Raw genomic sequence first — 22602 nt, 5'->3', positions numbered from 1 at the left:
TTCTAAGTTTACAGCACCTCTTCACAGCGTTCAAATTGACTTGTATAGCAATTACCAGAGCAGCGATTGAAATGCAAATGAAGGCTAGCACAGAGGTTTAAATGTGTCCCTCAGTGACAATATGACAGTGTAATCTCCATAATAACGCTTGCTCTAAGCCATTTAAATGATTCTTTCTGACAGAGGAATCCTTCCCCAGTCACATCAGTTGTACAATAGATTACATATTGAAATAGCAGCGTGGAAAGCCCTTGTGAATGATGGGTTTGAGCAGGTTTGTTCATCGGGCCGATCGATCCTTTAGATACAACAAGAGACAGACGCTGGGTTTATTGCAAGGGTTTAAAGTTTAATTCTTGCACAGGTTTTACTAAACATTGCTTCAGAAGAGAAGAATTGAGAGCATGTTCTTTAAATCATAGTCGAAAGCAAAGAGAAAAAGAGAGAACAGAGAGGGAGATCTGAGTTTGGCAAAGGAATGGAATGACTGACTCACCGAGAAGAAAATAATCCACTGACAAGAACAACAACGGTAACAACAGAATACAGCACCACATGTTGAAAATATCAATCACTGAAAGAAAGAAAGAAAAAAAGCTACAGCAGTCGACGGATGTTAGCGCGGGGAATCATCATGATCAAAGCTGAAAATGAGAAAATATTCATCAAAGAGAGGAAGAAAAAAAATCAAGAGGAAAAGTAAAACTCTATGCAGAGGTAGAGTTCAGTGCACAAGGCTATGACACAGACGGAGAAACCAGCCGACAGGACGCCACAGGCCCAGGTCTTTGCTTGGAGTAGATCCTTTCACCTCAGGACTCATCATTGACCACATGGCATCAACCCTTACTCACTTCTAGGTGGAGACCACACTGGTCCAGGCTCTACGCACACACACAATAAATAGGATATACAATCGTTGAATACCTCTAACAGCCACTCCAGTAACATTACTTTCCTAAAGACACATTTTGCACTTTATTTTTCCACTCATCCAGCACCATGCAGAAGTCCCAACCCACCTACTTTTGTTTTTTTTAATTTATTCATACTTCATGTGCAAGCTGGGTCAGAGCAACACGTTCGACAGGATGGTCCTTCATTTCTCCACGACTTTGGTTCGGTTCTGTCCCTTCTCACGCCTGCTGCTCACGGCTAGACGTCTCCCTGTCTGAGTCTCCGGTAGCTCGCCCAACAACTGAACCCAAATCACAGACGTGGAAGTTTCCAATGAAATGCACAATAAGCCCGAGGCTTGACGACGGGTGCACACCGGTGTCACGTTTGAATTTAGACCTTCGTCTGACCTTTTTGTGTTATGAAGAAAAATGCATTAAATAAACTATTTTTGTGCCCAGGGTTATATCGTGATATTATACGTTTACTGTCCACGGAGTGAAGGTAAATGTGAGTCCAGTTGATCAGAAGGCAAACAACCACTATTATCAAGTTTATGGAATGAAAGCATGACTTCACACTTTTATCAACCCATTCAGGTGTCAATAATTAAACCAATGAAACCCAATGATTTCATAGGTTTACCCTCTCATACATCACTGTACATTTTCCTATTTCTGATTCAAGAAAAGAGCAAATCAAGTGATTTTGTTTCATGAAAAAAAACATCCGTTTTGAGCAAATGCAAGAAACTGAAGCACCAAAACATGACGAAACATTGGACAAAGTTATAAGAAAGTCAAAGTTACAATTGAATACATCAATAAATAATAGTTTTTATCTAAATTAAAAAATATATATGCAAAGCTTTAGTTTTAACTTCCAAAACTTAATTTATTATCTTTCACCATTATTTTAAAGAGGCAATTAAATTTCAACTTATTTTTCCATCTCCTTAATTTTCCAATTGTTTTGTCAGGAAAGGGGGGGTAGGGAACACATGTGCAGACCCAGGGGTGTCTTTAAGTTATCCCAAAAGGATAACCACAAAATCACAATAGCGATAAGTAGGAAAGCTGAAAAAAAAGAGACCCAGAAAAGACAAAACTGAAAGACAAAGGCAGACTGGGAGACCTCTGATAAACAAAAGGGCTGGAGGATCAACAAACTCTCCAGGACCACTAGTATTCACTGGGAAACCGACAAGAGATCCACACAAAGACCACTGACAACAGGGAGAACCTCTCACTGCCTCTCATGGTGAGATAATGAGTCAGCACAGAGCACTGGAGACTCAGGGTCTATGAAGGCTCCCCACACCTGAGCTTAATCAAGCCAATCAGTGCCACACACACCTGGTTGTAGTGAGGTGATTCATTCACTACTCTCCCTGAGCCAAAAGATTACCAGCCCTCACATGTATGGCCTTGGCCCACATTTAATGTATTCATGTACATCTACTGGTTTTACATTAGGGCATGTGACTGCTCCAGGGTGTGCGTGTGCATGTTTAAGATCAGTGCGACAATTGAAAAGAAATCCCAGTACTGCAAAATAAAAAAGCATTTTCTCCATCGACCGCTGTTATCAAAGAGACGTCTCTAAAACTTTGAAAATGTAAAATGTGAGGAAAAGGAAATGTTGCTTCAGGAAAATAGGGAATAGATAAATGATTAAAAGTGTGCCAAGACCAAAAAATTAAATGAGCTACAGTAGTGAAAGATAAAGGAGAGAAAAATAAATTAACTTCAACTGACTGAAGGGAAAACAGAAAAAAATAAAAACGTGTTCTGCTTTTTTACCAAAGAATGGAGGCTGAAGGAACACTTTAAATCTTTATAGCTATTTTTATACTCAGTTTAAATGATTTAATTAACAACACTATTTATTGATGTATTCAGTTACTGCATTTTTCTACTTCTTGACTACTACATTTTGTTACAGGGCTCCAAAAGAAACAAGCATCATGGCAATACTTTCACAGAATGGGGATAAAAAAAAATCTTTAAAAAAATGACAACAAATAACAAAATAAGCCTGAATTGTCTCTTATGATTTATATACCATATACAGTATGTAACACATAAAAACGTGGCATTTTCTGCAGTGTGAAAACATCGTAACAAGAAAACACAAAAACTCTTAAGTGGTGTCTCCCATTTAAATCGTAATACTTTTACCTTTACTTGATTTGTCAAAGGAACATCCAACATATTTACCATCCCCCTCGTGTACGGTAAAAACTGATCCAATATAAGTATTCGTTTTTTTGTTTTTACAATACGAGCCCAGTCTATGGATTTTGCACACCGGCGCTGTATTTACACTGTACAGAGACAATTTAGCAAAACGTATACAATCTATCATTTGTGTTGTGAGTAGCAGTGTTTGAATCGTCACTCAATGCTTTTTCTGTCATTTGGGTCCTCAACGGAACAACACAAAACAACCCTGAAAAATCATGCATTTGGTGGCTCCTAAATGTCACTATTCCATTTGTGCTGTTTTCTTTGTAAGCTGGAAGAACCATACAAAATGTTAAAGAAAAAGAAAATACTTCAGTTATTTGTTCTGTTCCTCCAGTAGAAAGGGGGAGAAGTGTTTAACTAGCTTATTACAGGCACCACAGGTCCGGACAATGGCAGTGAATTAAGTACAAGACAAGCTCTACAGTATGTCTCACGTCTGGATCCAGTGAGTCTCCTCCAGAGTATGCACGCTCCATCAACAACAAAGCAATGCAGCAATATTGCTTTAAGTGAATAGGTGTGTCTGGATGTTGGCTGGATGGCCTTGGCTGTGAAAGCACACGCTGAATTCTCCGGTCCTGTCGGAGCGCCCCTGAGCTAAACACTGACTCGCTTTAGCAATGTTAGCTCTCGGAATGAGAACTGCGGTTAAATGGCTAGAATGTGAAAGAATACGATGATATGTAGTCAAGGTGACAGTGGAAAAGTACATGTCTTTCCTTTTGTGTACGCTTGGATCGGCTAGCAGAGGTTTCTGGGGATGCAAAAGAACAGTGAAACTAATAGAGGAATTGAGCATTTCAAAATTCTTAAATGTGCCTGTTGGAGGAAAAAAAAAAAAAAATACGTCCCATGCTTCAGCTAAGAAAGTGACTGAACCAGAAGATTAAAAATGAAAGGAATGTACACGGTCTCCCTCAATCAAGGGTACAAGCGAGTAGAGCCTCAGAGGGAATTATGGAGCGCTGTTGTTGCTGTCGCCCGTTTCTTTTTTTCCCGCCTTAAGCTTTTCCCAACTTCACGCAGTCTCTCATATATATATTGCCAGCTGTATTTCTGTTTGGCCTCTTCTTCTGCAGTCGAGGTCTTCATCCCAACAACTTTCACTCGCACGCTTCAGTTTGGTTGAGCTCGGCTCTGTTTGGATCAGTGCAGGCAGCCAGTGGAGCTTCTCTTATGTACAACCAGAGAGGGTGCAATCGCCCTCGTGAAAGTGCGAGAGAATGTGTGTGTGTGTGTGTATGTGTGTGTACTGATCCACAGGACTGCTGCCCACCTTGTTTGCCTGAAATACAGTACAGCATGTCTGACAGTATGTCTATATCTCCGTGCTGCAGTCGGCCAGTGTTAGGAAATGATGGCGGGACACCACCGCACCACCGCCAGGTTGTCTGCGCTGACTGACCGCTTCTTTGCGTGCTTCCTCAAGTCCTTGTATATGTTGTCACACAACCGTGAGATGGCCTGAAAAACGGAAATAACAAGAGAGATAGAGATGGTGAGGTGGAAGGTTCACTCACTCATTTATTTTGGTTTGGTAAAATGAGATCAATTGCTTGAAGCATTCCTGATGGTTTTCGTGAGCTTTTCAAAAAGAGATTTAACCAGATTTTTATTTTGGAGCTAACAGCCTTCCCTTTAAAAGAAAAAAAATGTCTTTAGTTGTCTTTGTCTTTTTTTCCCCAGACTGTGTGGACCTAAACAACCGGAACACACTAATTTAATATATATATATATATATATATTATTGTCATAATTAGCATCCATCCACACGTCCATAGTCCAACAGGCGTAACGTATCTACCTCACTCTCTTGTTTGTTTTGTTGCACCTGTCAGAGGGGGACACCGTAGCCTGTTATCATTGTCATCGGCCCATCAAGTAACTGTGGAGCTTCTTTAGCACGTTACTCCAACAACAAAAGCAAATAAATGCACCTTTCCCACAGCAGACATTTTAACTTGTCATAGCAGGAAACGCCCCGATGGATTCATGACATTAACAAATCCCTCCGATCCATTAAGTACCAGCCCGGCACCATGCCAAACTAAATGGAATGCAGTCATTAATACTGTTATTAACTACACCTGTGCTTATCCTGTGGCGATATGCCAAAATGTCTGCTGTGCAAAGGCAATTTATCACCAGGGGTGCTTTAAAAGTGTACTGCAGCAAGGCAGAGGGCTAGAGAGGGAGACGCATATGTTGAGGCAGGGAAGCTAATTACACAGCAACACAGTCGCACATCCTGTCCTTCACCCGGCTGATGATCTACAGGCTGTGATTTGTGTGCACGTGCGTCTCATTGAGGCACTTAAAAACACTAATTAGCCGGATGGCCTCCCGTTCATTGTATTCCACATCCTCGGGCCACAATAAAAGGCATTCAGACTTTTCAGATTCATTATTTTCTGCACAACCCGAAATCAAAATGCGTTTTAAGTTTCTTGCATGTGTTCCACTCACCTCTAGTTTCTGGGCCTTGTCCCTGCTGAGGGGTTCCAGGGGGAAGCTGAGGTTGTTGGCCTCGGCCAGGGAGCGCAGGTCAAAGTAATACTTGGCGTAGACGCTGGATGGCACGTTGATGTTGAACTGCAGCAGCTCCAGAAACTGACGCTCCAGCTCGTTCCTTATGTCAGAGAGAGAATGGGCGAGAGGATCAGATATATAACTAGTAACCAGAGCTAGCAGAGATCGAAATTAAGTTGAAATTCAATTGTCTGTAAGGAAATAAATACTTTAATTATGAACAGAAGAGGAGGGACTAGAGAGAGGTTAATGCATCACCTCACACAGACGGCGGGTGTTATTTTCACATGTGCACATACACCAAGTAAATCCCCAGTACACCCACCAAACATAAGCCTTTCCTCTTACTGAAGAAGAGTGATATTTGAGCAAAGGGATATGAGCATTATGTGTAAGAAAGAATATGAATCCCACATCCTGAAAATGCCATTGTCATGCATTGCCTCACGCTGCACAGCTCTGTGAATCCTTCTGCAGCGCGCTGACAGACGCTTTCATCTATTTATCTTCAGACACGGACGATTCCTTCTGCATTGTAACCTGCGTAAGAAGCACTATCCATCTCTTCTTCCTAGCCTTTGTTCCCCACCCACACACATTTACAGGCATGCAGCAACACACGAGCTAAATTTAGACTCTACTGTAGCCCAACTGCCTAATAACGCTGCCTCTTTTTTATCTCGCCGTGGCAACCATTCAGCTATTCTCATCCGTTTCTTTTTGTGTTTCTCCACTCATGACGATTCTTCCCAGACTCCCCTACAGCTATTTCATGCCAATCTTGTGCCTGTTGGGCGTGGAAAGGGGGATTCAGTCGGCTGTGTTGCCGAGTGTGGATTCGAAAAGACTAAAATTGGTCTTCTGAGGAAATCTCCGGTCAAGCACTGAGTCAACGTCTGGTAAATTGCCGTATGGGAGCCCATAGCAGAACCACGTGCTGGGCTCCTCTCACACAACTCGATACGAGAGAGTCACAAACAGGTGGATTGAGTCATTGCTCCGTAAAATCTGAGCCCAAGGACAAGAATATAGAGCCTCTGGTGCAGAGGAGTGTGCACGTAGCAGAGGTCAGAGGTGGCAGCAGTGGCAACATGTCTACGGCATCGTGTTCCCCCTCAGAATAATCCGGCCAAGATTCCTGTGGATTTAAGGCAGATGTGGTTTACAGGACAGCGTGATGGAAGATGCTTCTGCCCTGTCTTACACACGGAATGTTAATTTAATTTCTAATGGAGGATGACATCCATTAAAAGCCATGCGTCTAATAAACCAGCCCGGTTTAAGCTCGGTGACATGATAGCATGAGGATTTACTTCATTTCTAAAAGAAAGAGTACTGATATAAGCTGACAGCACCACAGTTCAACCAGTGCACGGTTTTACAGGCCCATATCCAGGGCGTGAATACTTTAGGCAGGGTTGTATTTAACTGGGCCAACCGACTGTATCGCCGCTTTTTTTGGGGCCAAGCCAAGAGCCAGGACAGGGTGTCAGACAAGCTGGGCAGAGGTCGCCCTAAGCATGTCCAGATAGCCATACATGTGACTCTGACCACCTCTTGAACCCCGGCTGACCTCACAAACAGACTATTCTCAGTATGGAAACAGGTACAGCAGTTACAGTGGCTGTGGGTCAACAGCACGTTTGAAGGAAAGCTGAAACAATAAATGGATTAATCTTATAGTGTATAGAGACTATGACGAAATATTCACTGGTTGCAGTTTTGCTCTCAACAGATTATGCAACGGAAATGAAAAATTGGCTATCAAGGCTGTGTATGTGTATGTAGAAGTAATAAAATGCATCTCCTGCCACCTTCATAACACCAAAACTGAAATCTCTTTAACACATTTCATGCTAAACCTTACTGTTATGCAACCAGAAATTAAACTGCTTAACAATGAGACACTTCAGACACAAAGTACTGTCAACGAGGCTCATGTATGTTAGTAGCAGCTGGCAGCTGGTAACATTGAGACTAACTGTATGTAGGCCTTTCCGTTGTGTGTGCATTGCATTTCTGCGCACGTATTGTGACTACCTTCATAATCGATAAAATGCAATATTCTGGGTGTGTATGCAGCAACTCACATGTCCTCCACAGTGATATCCTTGAGAATTTGGCAGTAGTCGACGTTCCAGACCGCCTGGTCGTCCCACACCTTAGACGCCAGAAGGATGGCTCCGAGCACGATACGCTTCCAGTTGGCAGGACTAATGTCGATCTCAGCGTAAGTCAGGAGCCTCTCCAAATACACCTTGGACAAAGAGATGTAAATATGTAAATATCTCAGGAAATATTCAGATTGTTCACCTCTTTGAACACATGATGAACATATAACAGAGGCTTGTATTGACCCTTATGTCATTAGCATGTCCTGACTGTGTTTAATTAGCCTCTGCCCTCTGAGTGTCTACATCTACATGCAGGGTTAGTTTGCTGCTGTACTGTTCTGCAGTCTCCTGCCTACTGCTCCACCAGGTAAAAACCACGATAGCAAAATGTCAGAAGCTGATGGAATCCAGCTTCCCTGGAGCTTGCTCATTAAAATATCCGTGTGGATCCACACACTCATCATCTCTCTGCCTCTCTCCCCACTTCCATTCCCGTCTCTTCTTTGCAAGCCAGAGTTCCCACAGTCGACAGATCACAAGGCATACTGAGCCTGCAGGCACCTGTTCCTTGCATGTTGGGATACTTGTACAATACAGACGCTGATTCTTCTGGTTCCATTGATCATCGTTTTGTTAGAAAGCTGTTGTCAGGTGGCTGCAGTGATCTGTTGCATGGAAACGACTAAATGTCTAGCTTGCTAATGGAAGCTATAATATAACAGTTTTCTCATGAAAGCTCACGGATCTCCCTCTACGTACTTCCAAATAATACAATACATGTCTTCCTTTGAGTATTATTACACTATAATAGTATACTATTCTGATATTTATTGTATTAAACAGACACTATGTAACACATGCTCATTTTTTGAACTTTTTAGTCATTTTAATAAATATTTGACTTCAGTATACTTCTGTCTACTACATTATTTCTATTTTTTGGATTTGTAGTACTTATGGCAGAACTTAAATGTTCAGAACGTCATTTAGTAATTTGCTAAAGTTTGCATCAGATATGATTTAATACAAGCAATGAATCTAATTTGTGTAACAGAATGTTCCCCCAGCTGAGTAGGGACTACATATTTTATTTCCAGAAATAAAATGGACTGCAAGCTCAACAGAATCCAGACCAGTTACAGCTTTAAAATCTGTGCTCTCAGATGACAAGTTTGACACATACAAAAAAAATTGGGTCTGCAGAGATGCTGTATTTTTTATGGCAGTGTGAAATATACTGTGCTTTCAAGTTATTGTAATGCTGTCTGGATGTGCACTGTGGCAGCAGAATTGTCAGTATTATGCGACTCAAAAACCCCAACAGAATTCTGGAAGACTGTCGGCCATCTGTTAGATGGTGAGTATTCCCCTCTAATTACTGGACATAAAATAGCACCTTGTGGTTTGGGCAAATAGAGAGGCAAAGAGAGAGGTTGAGAAAAAAAATATATACTTTCATCCTATTTTGCCGCCTGGTTTGACTTGCCCACTAGCACAGCACAGGTGGCTAATTGGACAAGTCATGCTGGGCTGGTCCTTGTGCCTGCGGGCAGTGCTAACCTATCTGTGTTGTGGCCCAGAGCCTGCTAACAGACACCGCATATACACTCATCTGACGACGGACCGCAAACATTGGAGAAAGCCTGCATGAAATGAGAGCCACACCACATGCTGAGTGATATGAATGCAACAGCACAGAGAGGAAACTACACAAACAAGCAAAACAAAGAATGCAGAGCCAATGTGAAACCGCATTAAACTAAATTATTTCTTTCTGGGGCGGATGTCACAGATGAGGTTTTTGGTACAAAACAGAGAAACTGGTTTCCATGCAACTCAAAACCTAACTAACTGAGGAACAGGGTCATTTCTGAAACAGAGGATGTTCTAACTGGTCTAAATGCTGTAATAAGAAAATAGCATACTGTTTTCATATTCAAGTTACTTTTAGGGTTGTGTTCTGTTGTTTTTTAAAATAACCCTGCTCTGCCTCACGTCACATCTATTATTCATAACATTGGGCAGCCAAAGCATGAAGCACTTGAGTTAAAGTGTATGGTTCACTCAGTAAAAGGGAGGGATTGATTTGACCACTTTACTAGTTCCTTAGTTAAGAAAGGGTAGATTAAAAGGCAGCAGTAATTGAACATATCAGTCTCATGTGGGAGTTTGCAAGTATACTTAATGTTTCTAAACTGATATAAACTTTAAGTTTCTGTGCAACGATATGAAAATGTCATGATTATCCTGGCCAAAAGAATTGCAATTCACAATATTATCCCTATAATTGTCAAAATATGCTTGAAATGGCACAAAAACATACTAGTATCAGTTAAGCGAGCTCGACAGCTTTCAAGTCACAACAATATTTATGATTACCCCGAAAAAATTCACCATGATCAACTTATTGTGAGTTTTTTTTAACCCTGATCTCAGAGCAAATCTTATACGGTCCCATCCCTAGACCTTTGACCCCTGGAAATGGCTTCCGGGATGGAACAGAAGAAGAGTCTCTGTCATCTCCATCGCTTAGAGAAACCTTCCCTTTCCTCTCCGATGATGTGATGACTGGGAAAGGAAGGCTAAAGTTAGCAGTATCAGCTAAGCTAACCGCATAACCACCAGCCAGCAGCCCTATTCAATTACTGACAGCATGCCAGACTTTACTCTGGGGGTGGAAGAAGCAGGCCATTTGTCAGTGTGTGTGTGTGTGTGTGTGTGTGTGTGTGTGTGTGTGTGTGTGTGTGTGTGTGTGTGTGTGTGTGTGTGTGTGTGTCATTTAGTTAAGTCTGACACATCTTTGCTGGAGTACGCCTGCACATGGATAAAGACAGACACAGATACTGTCCATCAGTGTGGTTGCCTTCCCATCACTGGCTGGACACAAGGGACCACCCATACATGCCGTTCACACATTTGTGCATCTGTCAGGAAGCAGAGCAACTCAATACCAGGCCATCAGGCCAGCCATATTAACCCTGCACTTTACAGTCTTTGGGGACACACGTGTCGGCCAGAGCGGCAAAGTGTGGAAAGAGATGTTTCTGGGCAGATGAGTGGGGAGACACAGAGTTCATTTCCAACCTAACGTGGCTGGTAAAAGTTGGGAATCAAGGCCAAAGTACAAAACATATTCATGTTTTTATTTCAAATACATTTATTATTGCTATGCTCTTTTTACTGGAGAGAGAATATATTTCCTCGGTTTGAGCTACACTCTATTTGCTTCCAGTGTCTTTTAGAAAAAGTTTTAAGGTTTAAAGTTGTTAATGGTTTGGGAGCAAACATTGCAGACTTTGTCATTTTATAATCCTTCACAAGCTCTCACATCTCCAACTACTCGTTTTTAAATACACGCAAAAAATAACGGGCAGCACAGCCTTTTTCTAAACTATGCACCAAAATATTGGAATACCATACCAAGAGCTATAACAGTCGATTTAAATTGACTTACTAATTAACATTCTTCTTCATTTTTTCTATAAATTCTCAAATGTGTATTATTTTTAATGTTTTTTTTAAAATTTCACTCAAATATTTAATTTTTTACTTACTTTTTTACATCTTAAATGTATAAATGCATTGTCTATTTGCCCTTGTTTGAATGTGTTGTCATTGTTTATTGCACTTTGAGCTTATTATTATTATTATTATTATTATAAATAAGAAGTACAGAAAACAGCACAAGTAAATTAAGCTTGTTCCGTATTAATTCAAGAGAGGATATGCATGTTTTCTGTTTACTTGTATAATTAGATAACTCATAAATAACCTAGTCTAATTACTATACTAAAGAAATATTTGATGATGAACCACCAATAACATTTGCTAAAGAGAGAAAGAGTCGGGGGAGGAGAGAAAGATAAATAAATGAGATATACCGTGGAATAACATGTTAACATTTTTAAGACAGCTGGACAGTCAAGGATGTCATAAGTCATGGGGAGAGAACCTGCTGTACAGTGAAACACCAATTATATCCTTACAACACGCACACCAAAGCTATTCTGTCACCTATCTCGTCCCAAATCTTGTGTTACCATCTAATTCTCTCTACTGTGAGCATTAGTTCACAATTTTTGGGATGCAATCTCTGAAGGGACACATCAAGCATTTCATAGGGTTCAGGAGGAAGAAATGTGGTCCAACAATAAACAAGAATAAAGAGTCTAAGGAAGGCAATAGACAGGAGACAGCACATGAGACTAGAGAGGGCAAAAAGAGAACCAGGAAGCAACACTCCCTCCTGGTGTCAGCGCTGAAATGACACTTACCAAGGTGACAATGGCACACTCAGCGGTGAGCTGGGCGGCGCTGAACAGCGTCCTGACGAAGCGGTAGATCTGCTTCTGCTCAGGATCGTGTTTTTCATAATCAGGAGGAATTTCAGTCTTCTAGAACATGAGAGAGAAAATCAAATGAAAATGAACGACTCACTCTGTTCAAAAGTTGAGACTTGCTTAGAGACGAGTATTCATTTTGAGTGCTTTGTAGCTTTCCCATAAGGCAAAGTGGTTATCTACATTTTTGGACTGAAACCCTGCAATTGTTAAGCAAACAAAGAATGAATATATATAGCCTGTGTGATACGTCTTCCTGATGAGTCCTGACAGCTCTACAAATGTAATGCATCTTCAGTTAAGGCCTTACCGAAAGCGGGTGCAGTTTCTCATCGAAAATGTCTAACAACATTCTTCCGTCGACCTCCCTGGAATGACAAACAGATATGAGCGTATGATAGTAACATAAACCAGATTGTATGAGGCTCATTTCATTTCAAATATGACCACAACCTCTGGGATGTTAGATTGCCTGTTCAATAAGCCATTTATGGGCATTCATCTGACTTCTAACAGCTGCACGTCATGGGATTCCTCCCAGTGATCGTGAGTAGAGACAAAGAAAAGGATTTCTCTACAACCTAGAATGCCAGTTCACTCGGCTTCATGCGGAGACTGAATGTCACAATATCGAAAGAGTTTGACATCTCCACATAAGCTTTGTGGGCCAAGGTTTATCTCTGACGGTGATATTTGATGCAGCCTACAGCCTCAGAGAACTGAAAGGACTAACAAATGATGAAAACACTTATCATACCTGTTCTTTATGTGGTAGTATATTGCGAGGGCTACACTGTGAAGACAAGAAGCAAAACAAGACATTTTAGACTTAAACCAGGATAAGAGATCAATGTGCCAAAACATGTATCCTCATTGTGGACAGAGATTGAACATTATGAGTTCTTCATGTGCAGTAGAAACGGTTATGTCGTTACCATTTGATGGTGTATTTGAGGTTGGGCTGACTGACAGTGCTGTCATCAAGGAATATGGTGGAACATGAGCTGTACTTCCGTCTCACCGGGCCTGGATGATGCTGGAGTACACACACGCACAGAAAAACAGACAGACACGTGCACATCAATCTCTATTTCAGTCATACTCGCACCAGCCAAGAGGCCGGCTAACAGCTATGTAAAGTAGGGCACCTGGAAGCCCACAAACTAATTCTGTCAGCCTCACATGGTTGCATGCAGGAATGCCATTTATGGTGGAGTGCATCTTAAGAGGAGCCCTGAAATCCATTTTAGTGATGAACTTTGAACTCTGCTTGCTCCTGATGTTTTGAAAACGTATTGAAAATCATGAGCGTGTTCTAGTCCTGCTCAATGTGTAAAGTGTCCTGAGATAACTTCTGTTGTGATATGACACTATTACATTTCCTTTAATAGGCTCATTTGCTCCCATTGCTGATTTTTTCACAATAAACACAATGATTTATCACAAAACAGCTTTATCAATCGCTGAAGGAGTGATGGACAAAGATGAACTACACCATGATGTGATGAATGTGTTGCTACTACATTTTTACTACATCTAAATAATGACTTTTGAAAGATTATTCTTTGGGCTTGTATTGCCTATGACAGGAATGACAGGAATGACAGGAGGGGGGGGGCACATGCTCTACTGGGTGAGCCCCTAAAGTTACATGTAACTGCATCTTTCTCAGCTCATAACACACATGTCACTACGACGAAGAGCGCGTGGTTTGAAGAATGAGGGACAATGATAAAAGGGAAGGCTTATTTTAAGGGTCATTTTGAAGAATTTACCTTGTTCTCCGAAATGTGTGTGAACTTGCAAAAAATACAGGACAGTAAAATCACCGTTTGCACCATTATAATATTCACAGTTGTATTACACCACCAAATAATTGACAGTTGATCCATCCGCTTCATGATCTGAAGCCTGTGTGTAAGTACACTACTGCCCTTTTTACACAATGTCCTTCATCTTACTTACATGGTTGATGTAAAGGCTCTTCCGTTTTTCTCGAACTGAAAAGGAAGATGAGACAACAGGTGTCAGGCAGCAACACACACACACAAGCTCAGTCTGAGTGCAGTGCACAACCCTCACAGACAGGGAGCAGCATCTGTCCAGGGGAAATTACTTGCCCTGTCATTATATTTTGAGAAAATATTAGACCAGCCGCTTTTTTTTTCCTTCTAATTATTCTCCACTACATTAAACAAAGCATGGAAAACCGCTTATCTAATATGAGAAAAGCCTGTTAATGGCTTTTCACTCCCGCTACATTGGAAATTGTGTTTTAATGTGCAGGAATGAGTGAGGGCTAATTATTTAATCCATTCATCATTTTGGCTGACATGAGTCCATGTTAAATGAAGCATGGTGATGGCTTCTTTCAGGTGCAGATTGCCATTTGAGCTACTCTGTTTTTCAATTCTTTCTGCTCATACAGATGCTAATTCTGCTTAATGGCCGTGGTGATTTGTTAGTTTTACAGAGCTCATTGCACCGAGTGTTCGCTCTGATGTGGGAGAACACACAAAGGGGAAAAAGATAGGTGGCAAAGCAAACTTGAGCAGATGCAGAGCGAAGCATCATTCAGTGACGTAGTGAGCTGTCTGGCGCCGCTCAACCCGGCACCGTCTGTCTCTCACCTCTCCGACACACAGAAACACATAGAAACACACACACACACACACGCACGCACGCACGCTCTAATGCACATGGTTTTTTTCCCCCTCTGGGCAGACATGACTGTGTGCTCCTTTCTAGCCCAAAGCAGCAGGCTCTTACATCATAGTTAGGGCTTTGTATTTTGGTGAAAGAAATAATCACCATCGCAGTGATTTCTGAATTGATTTCTGAGAAAGAAAAATCTCATCATTCTTTTTTCTACAAATCTATACCGACACATTTAATATTCTTCCAAACAAGGTGCAGTTATGCTCATGTCAAATCACAGTTTCATACCCCCGGTTGAATCCTAACTAATCTGAAGAGATGTCTTAAGTGCTGCTTTTAGCTTATAGCTGTCATATTAGTAGTCAACACACACACACACACACACACAGACACACACACACACTGACACACACAGAACGGTATCGGCAGCTCAGCAGTGAAGGCACGTCACCCGCCAACAGAAAAAATACAGATCAAGTTCACGAATACAAGAAAGCTTGAGACCACATGTAAACCCAGCTCAAAGCACAGAATAAGCACAGTGCTACCCGCCGACCAGACGCATACATGCTTACCTTTCTTGTTGGGCACAGCAACTGAAAAAACACAAAGTCCAAGTTGTCTGTGTCCTGTATTGGAATTTATTTCTGTACATTTTGTTTGGAAAACGGGCCAGCTGACATTCACGCAAGAGCTTGATAAGACTAATAAAAGATCAAACAATGTATCAGCCTTCGGGCTACAAACCGGCGTTTCTGCAGTGTGTGTGGAAAGGAACGATATCAAGCCTCTTATCATCAAAGTAAAGAGATTGTTGCTAAAACTGGATCTTCATCGCACTTCAGTTGATTAAGATGCATTACTGTCAGTGTGAAGGGTCCAGGCTGCTACAGGATCAGTCTCTTTGTGTGAAAGATGATAAAAAACAGTGTGCCGGAGAAAATCTGAGGCAAATACAGCTACAATAACATCTCCACAGAAGGCTGTATAGCTCTGCATCCAAAATCCCTGCATCAATCAAGCCTGCGGGCGGCATAATCCATCGTTTGAAACATAAATTTACTTTGGAAATTATCTTTTTACAGGCTGTGTTCACTGCTTAGTGTGCAATCTGTCACATATATGTATGACAACGCTGCTCTTTGAATTACTTCTCTTAACAGGGTTTTGACGATCAATGGCAATTGATAAAAACATAAGAGTCAACATGAAAAGTCAAAGGGGCCTTGAGGGAGTTGGGGAAAGATGCAATAAACTGTTACAAAACATAATAAAAGAAATACACTGAAAGTATATGATGGATCAATAATGTGTGTGTTCGAGAGACGATTACTGTTGGCTTCACCATTCACCCTTGAAAGCTTTGTAGTGGATTGGTACTTGTTGCATACAATGTTATCAAGGTATTGGATGAAGCCTGCATCATTTCATAGTGCTTCAAGCTACAGTCTTCAGACTGTGTAGAATGATCCTACAGCCATCAGAGGGCCAACTTAACCAACTAAAAGTAAAGGTCATCAGAAAGTCTTTCCAAAAAGCTGTGGATGACACAACTAGAAAGAATCATCCATACCAGAGTTTCCAGGATCACCACAATAACACAGAACACAACATCACCTTGCCTCGCCAACAGTCCCTATACCTTTTTTCGGCCCCACCTTACTGACGGAGTCTCAAATGTAGGTTTGGGAGAAATACAAGGTGCTCATAATGCTCACCATCAGTCTGTGACTTGCTGAGGAAGATGGTGCTGGCCCGGGGATGATCTGAAGGATTGTACTCCATGGGCAGATCTAAAACAAAATGTGGGAAAGAAAACATTAGTCTTAAAGGCCACATTCAAATTAGGCATTTGATTTGAAGAGTTAAACTGAGTTGTACAGCATTTCAAAAACTTCAACAACCACGATGCACTTGGATTCACACTCCTGGCATGAAATAAAATTCTGTTTTTTGCGTAGTAGCTGGGCTACTACTTCGAATGTCTTTTGTGTTTAGGAATAGCAAGCAATGAACAACTCAAAGAGTGTGGACTGAAACTTTCATTCTGAGGGTAAATGTGTGCGATCAACTTGAGGGGTTAACCACCTTGATTGCAATGAACTGAACCGAATGGAAAAACAATCTGTCAGCTGACAGCGCTGTGTAAACGGCGGTTTGTAAATCGATGCGCGAAGCAAACAGTCCAGAAAGGTATAGATTTGTTTTAGATCAGTGTCTGTACACACATACCACCAAGGAACAACCATCAGATTACACAGTAGCTGGCAATAGAAACCACAATACATCACAAGGAATGGGTCTTTGAGCATTGGATGAGCTGGTGAACTCTGACAGCAGCTTTGCACAATCTATTCTCAGAGTCTGACACTGACTCCTGCAGGTGTTTGCAAGTCTTTTCAGACCTTTGGAATCAAGTACAAATGCATTATTACACTAATGTCCAAATAACAGTCGAACATTAAAACAAAAGTGGTTTAAGGGAAACTTTACAACAACATTCAAGACTGACATTCTGTATTAGCTTGCATTGGATATACGTTGAAACTTTTTTTTTCATTATTTGAAACATAATACATTTAAAATGATTATTATAAAATTATAAATGAAACTCCATCAACTATGATTTTCCCATGTCTCAAGTCTTGTAAAAGCTACTTGTATCTTCAAATTAGTTTGATCAGATTTGACAGTTAAATCGTGCCGGAGTGACAAATCTTCACCATTACCATTACATTATATAGTTGATTCTGATTTTAAAATTTAAAATTTCTAATTCTAACATGTTGGATGTTACCTGATGGAAGAGTGTGATTGCCTCTAGCAAACTGGTGTTTAACAAAGTAAAAGTGTGTTTTAGAGCTCCACAAACCTGATTATTGATTAATTCTATTGGGTATTTTTACATTAGTTGATTAAAATCACCATCTTCCCTTGTTAGGTGTGCCAAACCAGAACCAGCAACCGACACAGTTGCCTGGCAGACAGCTGCTATTTAAAACACTGAATATATGTATACATACCAATTTTGTGTCCCAGTTCTTTGCCCCGATTAAATCCCACAGGCAGACACATGAGGTTTGATTGTCAAATTATAAGCATAAAAATTGTGGCTGGTGAAATAACGAATCACTGTTTGAACAGCAGATTGCTATTATTTATTTCTCCATGGTTGCTTGAATTTCATGGTGTCCTGGTGAGGGGATTAAATATCCTGAACAGCCTTAGATAAAACATTTGTTGACATAAGGTTAAGATGATTATAATATTACAGTCTAGGTTAATCATTTACTAACACTGTCATACTAACTCTTAAAATCTCAACACAGACATGAAAGCCAAACTTAACTTAAACACACACACACACACACACACACACACACACACACTCACACTCACACTCACACTCACACTCACACTCTAGGATGAGGTCAGCGGAACAGGAAGGGTCAGAAGGAAGGGACCAACACCCAGAAAAGTAATAGAGAGAAAGAGAAACAGATGTCAAGAGGCGAAGAGTGACATGCTGATAATGAGAGAGAAAAGCGCGAAAAGGACAAGAAAGCCAAAGAGGAAGTGACAGATATGAAACATGATCGACAGAGAGAGACGAGACAGCAGGGGCGGCGAGAAGAGAAAACATGAGAGAAATGTTTTGGGGGTTTTTTTCAATAGAGATGGGAGGAGGGAGTCAAGAGGGATATGATGAAAAAGGAAAATAGAGAGAGGGATGAGAGCAAAGGTGAGGATACATTTGGGAGAATGAGAGGATGTGAAGAAGAAAAAGGTAAACCATATTCAGTATAAAGCCTTGTGGAAATGAGCATGCTTAGTTTATTCTTGATCTACCATTAAAAAACACTATGTAATGATGACGACTAGGCATGGGATGATATGAATATTTCATGACACGATTTTTTTTAATTAAACAATCAGAAATCTACATACATACATAAAGGATAAATACATGAAAAATATATTTTTTTTATATATATATATACTGATTTTTTAAATCAGGGTCTATTTTTCACTTCTCTACCTTAACAGTGTGTTAGACAGCTTTTTCCAAGTCACTTGTGATTATATTTACGATTATCTAGATAAAGGAAATTCACCAACTTATGTGGCAGTGTCTTATTTCTCAACCCTTCATAAAAATGTGATATTGTCCCATCCCTAATGACTACAGCGTGTACCTCAGATCACACAGCATCTTTCAGTACACTGCAGTGTACACATACAAGCCATTGCTATTGTGTCCAACTCTTTTGAACTACTCTTTTTATCTTTGAGAGCCACTTGAAGAGCCTCAAAGGAGCCACACACACACACACACACACACACACACACACACACACACACACACACGGCCATGATGTAGGAGGAAGTGGCACACGGTGCTGAATTAAACATAGGTGTGTGGGAAGAAGCAAACAGCAGTGAAGGAGGACTGACAGTGGATTAATGATGCTACATGCACTGCTCAACTGTTAGTGACGTATGCAGTACACTCACAAAGACATCTACAACACATCAGACATGATTCACATGAAAGCTGACGTTTTGCTCCGTGTGATAATGATAGGATTCTACTTCAAAATTGCACATAAATAATTTAGACTCGCAGAGTAAAACTGCTTTTCTCAACTCCTGGTGATGTCACATCTTTAACACAGGAAGCTGACTGGCCACAGAGCCAGGGAGTGTCTCTCTACACGACTGGTGTCAGTGACCTTCAGTGTGGTTCCACCCTCCCCGGTTTTCTCCAACCTGGGGGAGACGAAAGCACCCAACTTCCTGCGTTTCAGGAAGCGGAGGGGAAATTAAGTAGGGGGTGACGGTTACACATTGTCAGGGAGGCAGGCTGAACAAAGAGTGGAGGGAATAGGTTATTGTTTGGATTTAAGCCAGATGTGTTCAGAAAGCCTGCAGAAAACAAGAGCGCAACGAAAGAAAGATGGCAGACGAAGCCAAAAGAAGACAGACGCTAAAGCAGCCCTTCTTCCCATCGCTCTCCTCTGATATATGAATGCACTTCTGTGTGTTTCCCTCATGGAAGCTAGAGGCACATTCCAGTGCTTCATTCAAAGAATTGAAGCATTGTCTTCTCAGCGACAGTAAAACTACACAATCATACATAATAAACAGAGGTTAAGGTTGGGCAATATTATGAAAAATACCATGTGACAATATAGGTTAAAAGTAAATCAGTCTTCTCCGGATTATCAATAATGAAGATTCCTCCAACCACACGATCAAGCTGATTAAATTCATTTTTCCTCCTCTGTAAAATGAGCATTAGCAGCTTCACTTGGCTGCGAACACTGCTTTCATCATAGAGATCCATTTATTCCACTCTGGCAGCATCGTATTTTACTTTGTACATTTACACAAACATGTTTTTTAACTTCTTATGTGGTACTATTGAATAAATGTCATCCCTACCTCTTTACTCATGAACAAGAGGGAGGGTTATAGTCATTAGTGTAGGACCTGGAATAGGTTAGAATTTTCTTCCTATTCTTGTCTTCAATCTAACCAAATTCATGTGACCCCCCCTCTTGCCATCTTCCGCTAAAGACTCACGACTCACCTGTTCAGACTTCACCTCGACTGCAGAGCATGACTTTCTTTTGACAAATGTACTTATTGTAAGTCGCTTTGGACAAAAGTGTCTGCTAAATGCCCTAAATGTTAATGTAAAAATGTATTCATATAAAAATCCAGGTTGATAGATCAATGATGCCACATGTGCCTGATCTTGAACCAGCAAAGCTCTAAAACATGTAGCAAACCACACCCAGCTGCAGGACAAGAGGAGAGTGATGCCCTTCATACCTCCGTTACATAGTGAACAGGGATATCTGTATTAATGTGGTTAGCCGTTGGCCCTCTGCCTGCCTGCCTGTCATGAGGGCGGCTTTGGGTTACAACATCAGCGCAGACGGGAAAGCCCTTTTTGGCTGCTCTGCTGAGATGCCAGCCTGGGGGGATCCAGATGGTACAGCACCATACGGCTGTCAACAACATGCTATCAAACAATACGCCCACACGGACAAGACACAGAGGAGTAAAGGAGTGTTTGAGAAAAGGGCACACGCTGTAGCTGCAGACTAAAAATAGATGTTAACAGGAACACCAGTCAGGGGAACTATGTTTGTAACTTTAACTTGAGCTGTTTTGTTGCCGTTTGAATTGATGGGATCTAGTTCCACCGCAGATTGATGAGTTGGGATCTTAAAAGCATTTAACTTACACTGTCTCGGACTCAGTAGTATCTTACCTAATTACTTTTCTTAAGGTTTGTGAAAGCAAAGCAAAGTAGCGTTTAAAAAAGCAGCATTTAAATAAACGTAGGGCTGCTGTAAAACACAGTTGTTTAATTAACAATTTAAGTTGTTGCTTCATTTGACTACTGTTTCCCTCTCTCTGGCTCTTTCACACAGCACCGGCGTAAAACAACCTCCAGAGTGCAGTTTCCATACAATACTCAGTGGCACTTGCACCACATGATACTGCGAGTTGGCCCTGATATCACTCCTGTAATACTCTGTGTGTTGTAACGTGAGAGAGAAGGAATGTATCAAAAGAAGAGAGGACACAAGTAAACTCAGAGGTTAAGTCAGTTAAGGCTTCAACACACTGAAAATGTCTGATGTGCGAGTTTTGAAGTACACCTATTGTTTTAAATGGCCGAACACGCACCAAAAGGTTTATGATGCGTGTCAGGCTACTTTGACCTTGTTTTCAATTTGCAGCCTCAAATGAGGACACAGTTACCAAAGCTGCTTCTACAACCACTCGACCTGTTAGGAGAGCGCTGAATAAAAAGGTAGAAAAAAGGTGAGACTTTTCCCTTGAGGATGATATTTTATGAAAGAAATACATGATTAATTCATAATATGAATTGATAATCCTGCTACTGCCGCTTTAGTTAAAATGCTAAAAATGCTAAAAACTTTGCCAGCGGTAGGTCACATCACTATTTAATGAACATGAGAAAAATGGGACAAATAAACCAAAACGGAATAAAAAGTAGTGTATTTCTGTACTGCAGTTTTTGAATTATGTATTAGGAGGAATGCAAACTGCAGCAACAAAAACAATTATTTGGGCTGATGATCTACGTCTTAATATTAAGAATTCAAATCAACTGAATTGAAGCACTGTGCATCAACTGACAATGCTTGAGCACCAAGCATCAATGACGCAAACAGACTCTGCCTCCACTTGCCCTGTGGTGCTGTGACTGTATTGTGTCATATGACACAAGTGCTCAAGTGATAAAGACAATGCATTAGGACAGAAATGTAGTGAAATTCATGGCAGCGAGCAGACGGTGTCTGTAGCTTGACTCCGTAACACCACTGTGTCTGCAGGGAGGCATCAACTGACGTGCAAGCCAATGAAGCATTCTCACCTTGGATAACAAACTACTTTGCAGAGAGCACAGAGGAGGTATGGTCTCCTTGCACCTCTGTGAAAGAATGTTATCTGTGTTGTGGCGTTCACCGCTGTATAACTTAATGATACAGCTGCTGTTTTCATTTGAACAGGGTGCGATAAGAAGGAGCAAGTTAAAGTTAACGCTGCACTGATAAGACTAATAACACCTTAATAGCAATCTGAAATCTGCTCACATTCTAGTGATTATAGGAAGGAAATGTTTTCTGTATGAAGGAAAGGAAGAAACTATCAATTTTACACACATTTAAATATTCTGGATTAATGTGCTGAACTTGACTAAATGAATGTTTCTTAAATGTAAGAGAGGGGGGTTAACAATTATTCGAGAGAGGAAATGAATGGGAAACC

At 40.9% G+C, this 22602-nt stretch overlaps 1 protein-coding gene across 4 annotated transcripts in view; it reads right to left on the bottom strand.

Annotated features, from left to right (window-relative positions):
• Positions 1–334: 334 nt before the first annotated feature.
• Positions 335–22602, bottom strand: part of ccny (cyclin Y) — a 36612-nt gene continuing 14344 nt past the window's right edge. The window contains exons 2-12 of one of the 4 annotated variants that reach the window (XM_084034056.1): positions 16506–16580; positions 15363–15383; positions 14095–14129; positions 13905–13928; positions 13065–13165; positions 12887–12922; positions 12440–12497; positions 12064–12183; positions 7766–7932; positions 5613–5775; positions 335–4610 (exon numbers count right to left, since the gene is read on the bottom strand). In XM_084034056.1, coding sequence (XP_083890182.1) covers positions 4494–4610; positions 5613–5775; positions 7766–7932; positions 12064–12183; positions 12440–12497; positions 12887–12922; positions 13065–13165; positions 13905–13928; positions 14095–14129; positions 15363–15383; positions 16506–16580 — 917 coding nt within the window. In that variant the 3' untranslated portion in view covers positions 335–4493. The remainder of the gene's footprint in view (positions 4611–5612; positions 5776–7765; positions 7933–12063; positions 12184–12439; positions 12498–12886; positions 12923–13064; positions 13166–13904; positions 13929–14094; positions 14130–15362; positions 15384–16505; positions 16581–22602) is intronic. The other 3 variants (XM_084034058.1, XM_084034057.1, XM_084034059.1) reach the window with 3 other exon arrangements.

The sequence above is a fragment of the Eutrigla gurnardus genome, assembly GCF_963514095.1.
Source record: "Eutrigla gurnardus genome assembly, chromosome: 18".
In the NCBI taxonomy this organism is placed as follows: domain Eukaryota; kingdom Metazoa; phylum Chordata; class Actinopteri; order Perciformes; family Triglidae; genus Eutrigla; species Eutrigla gurnardus.
Note: the sequence above shows the minus strand (reverse complement) of the source record. Positions and strands in the feature narration are given on the sequence as shown.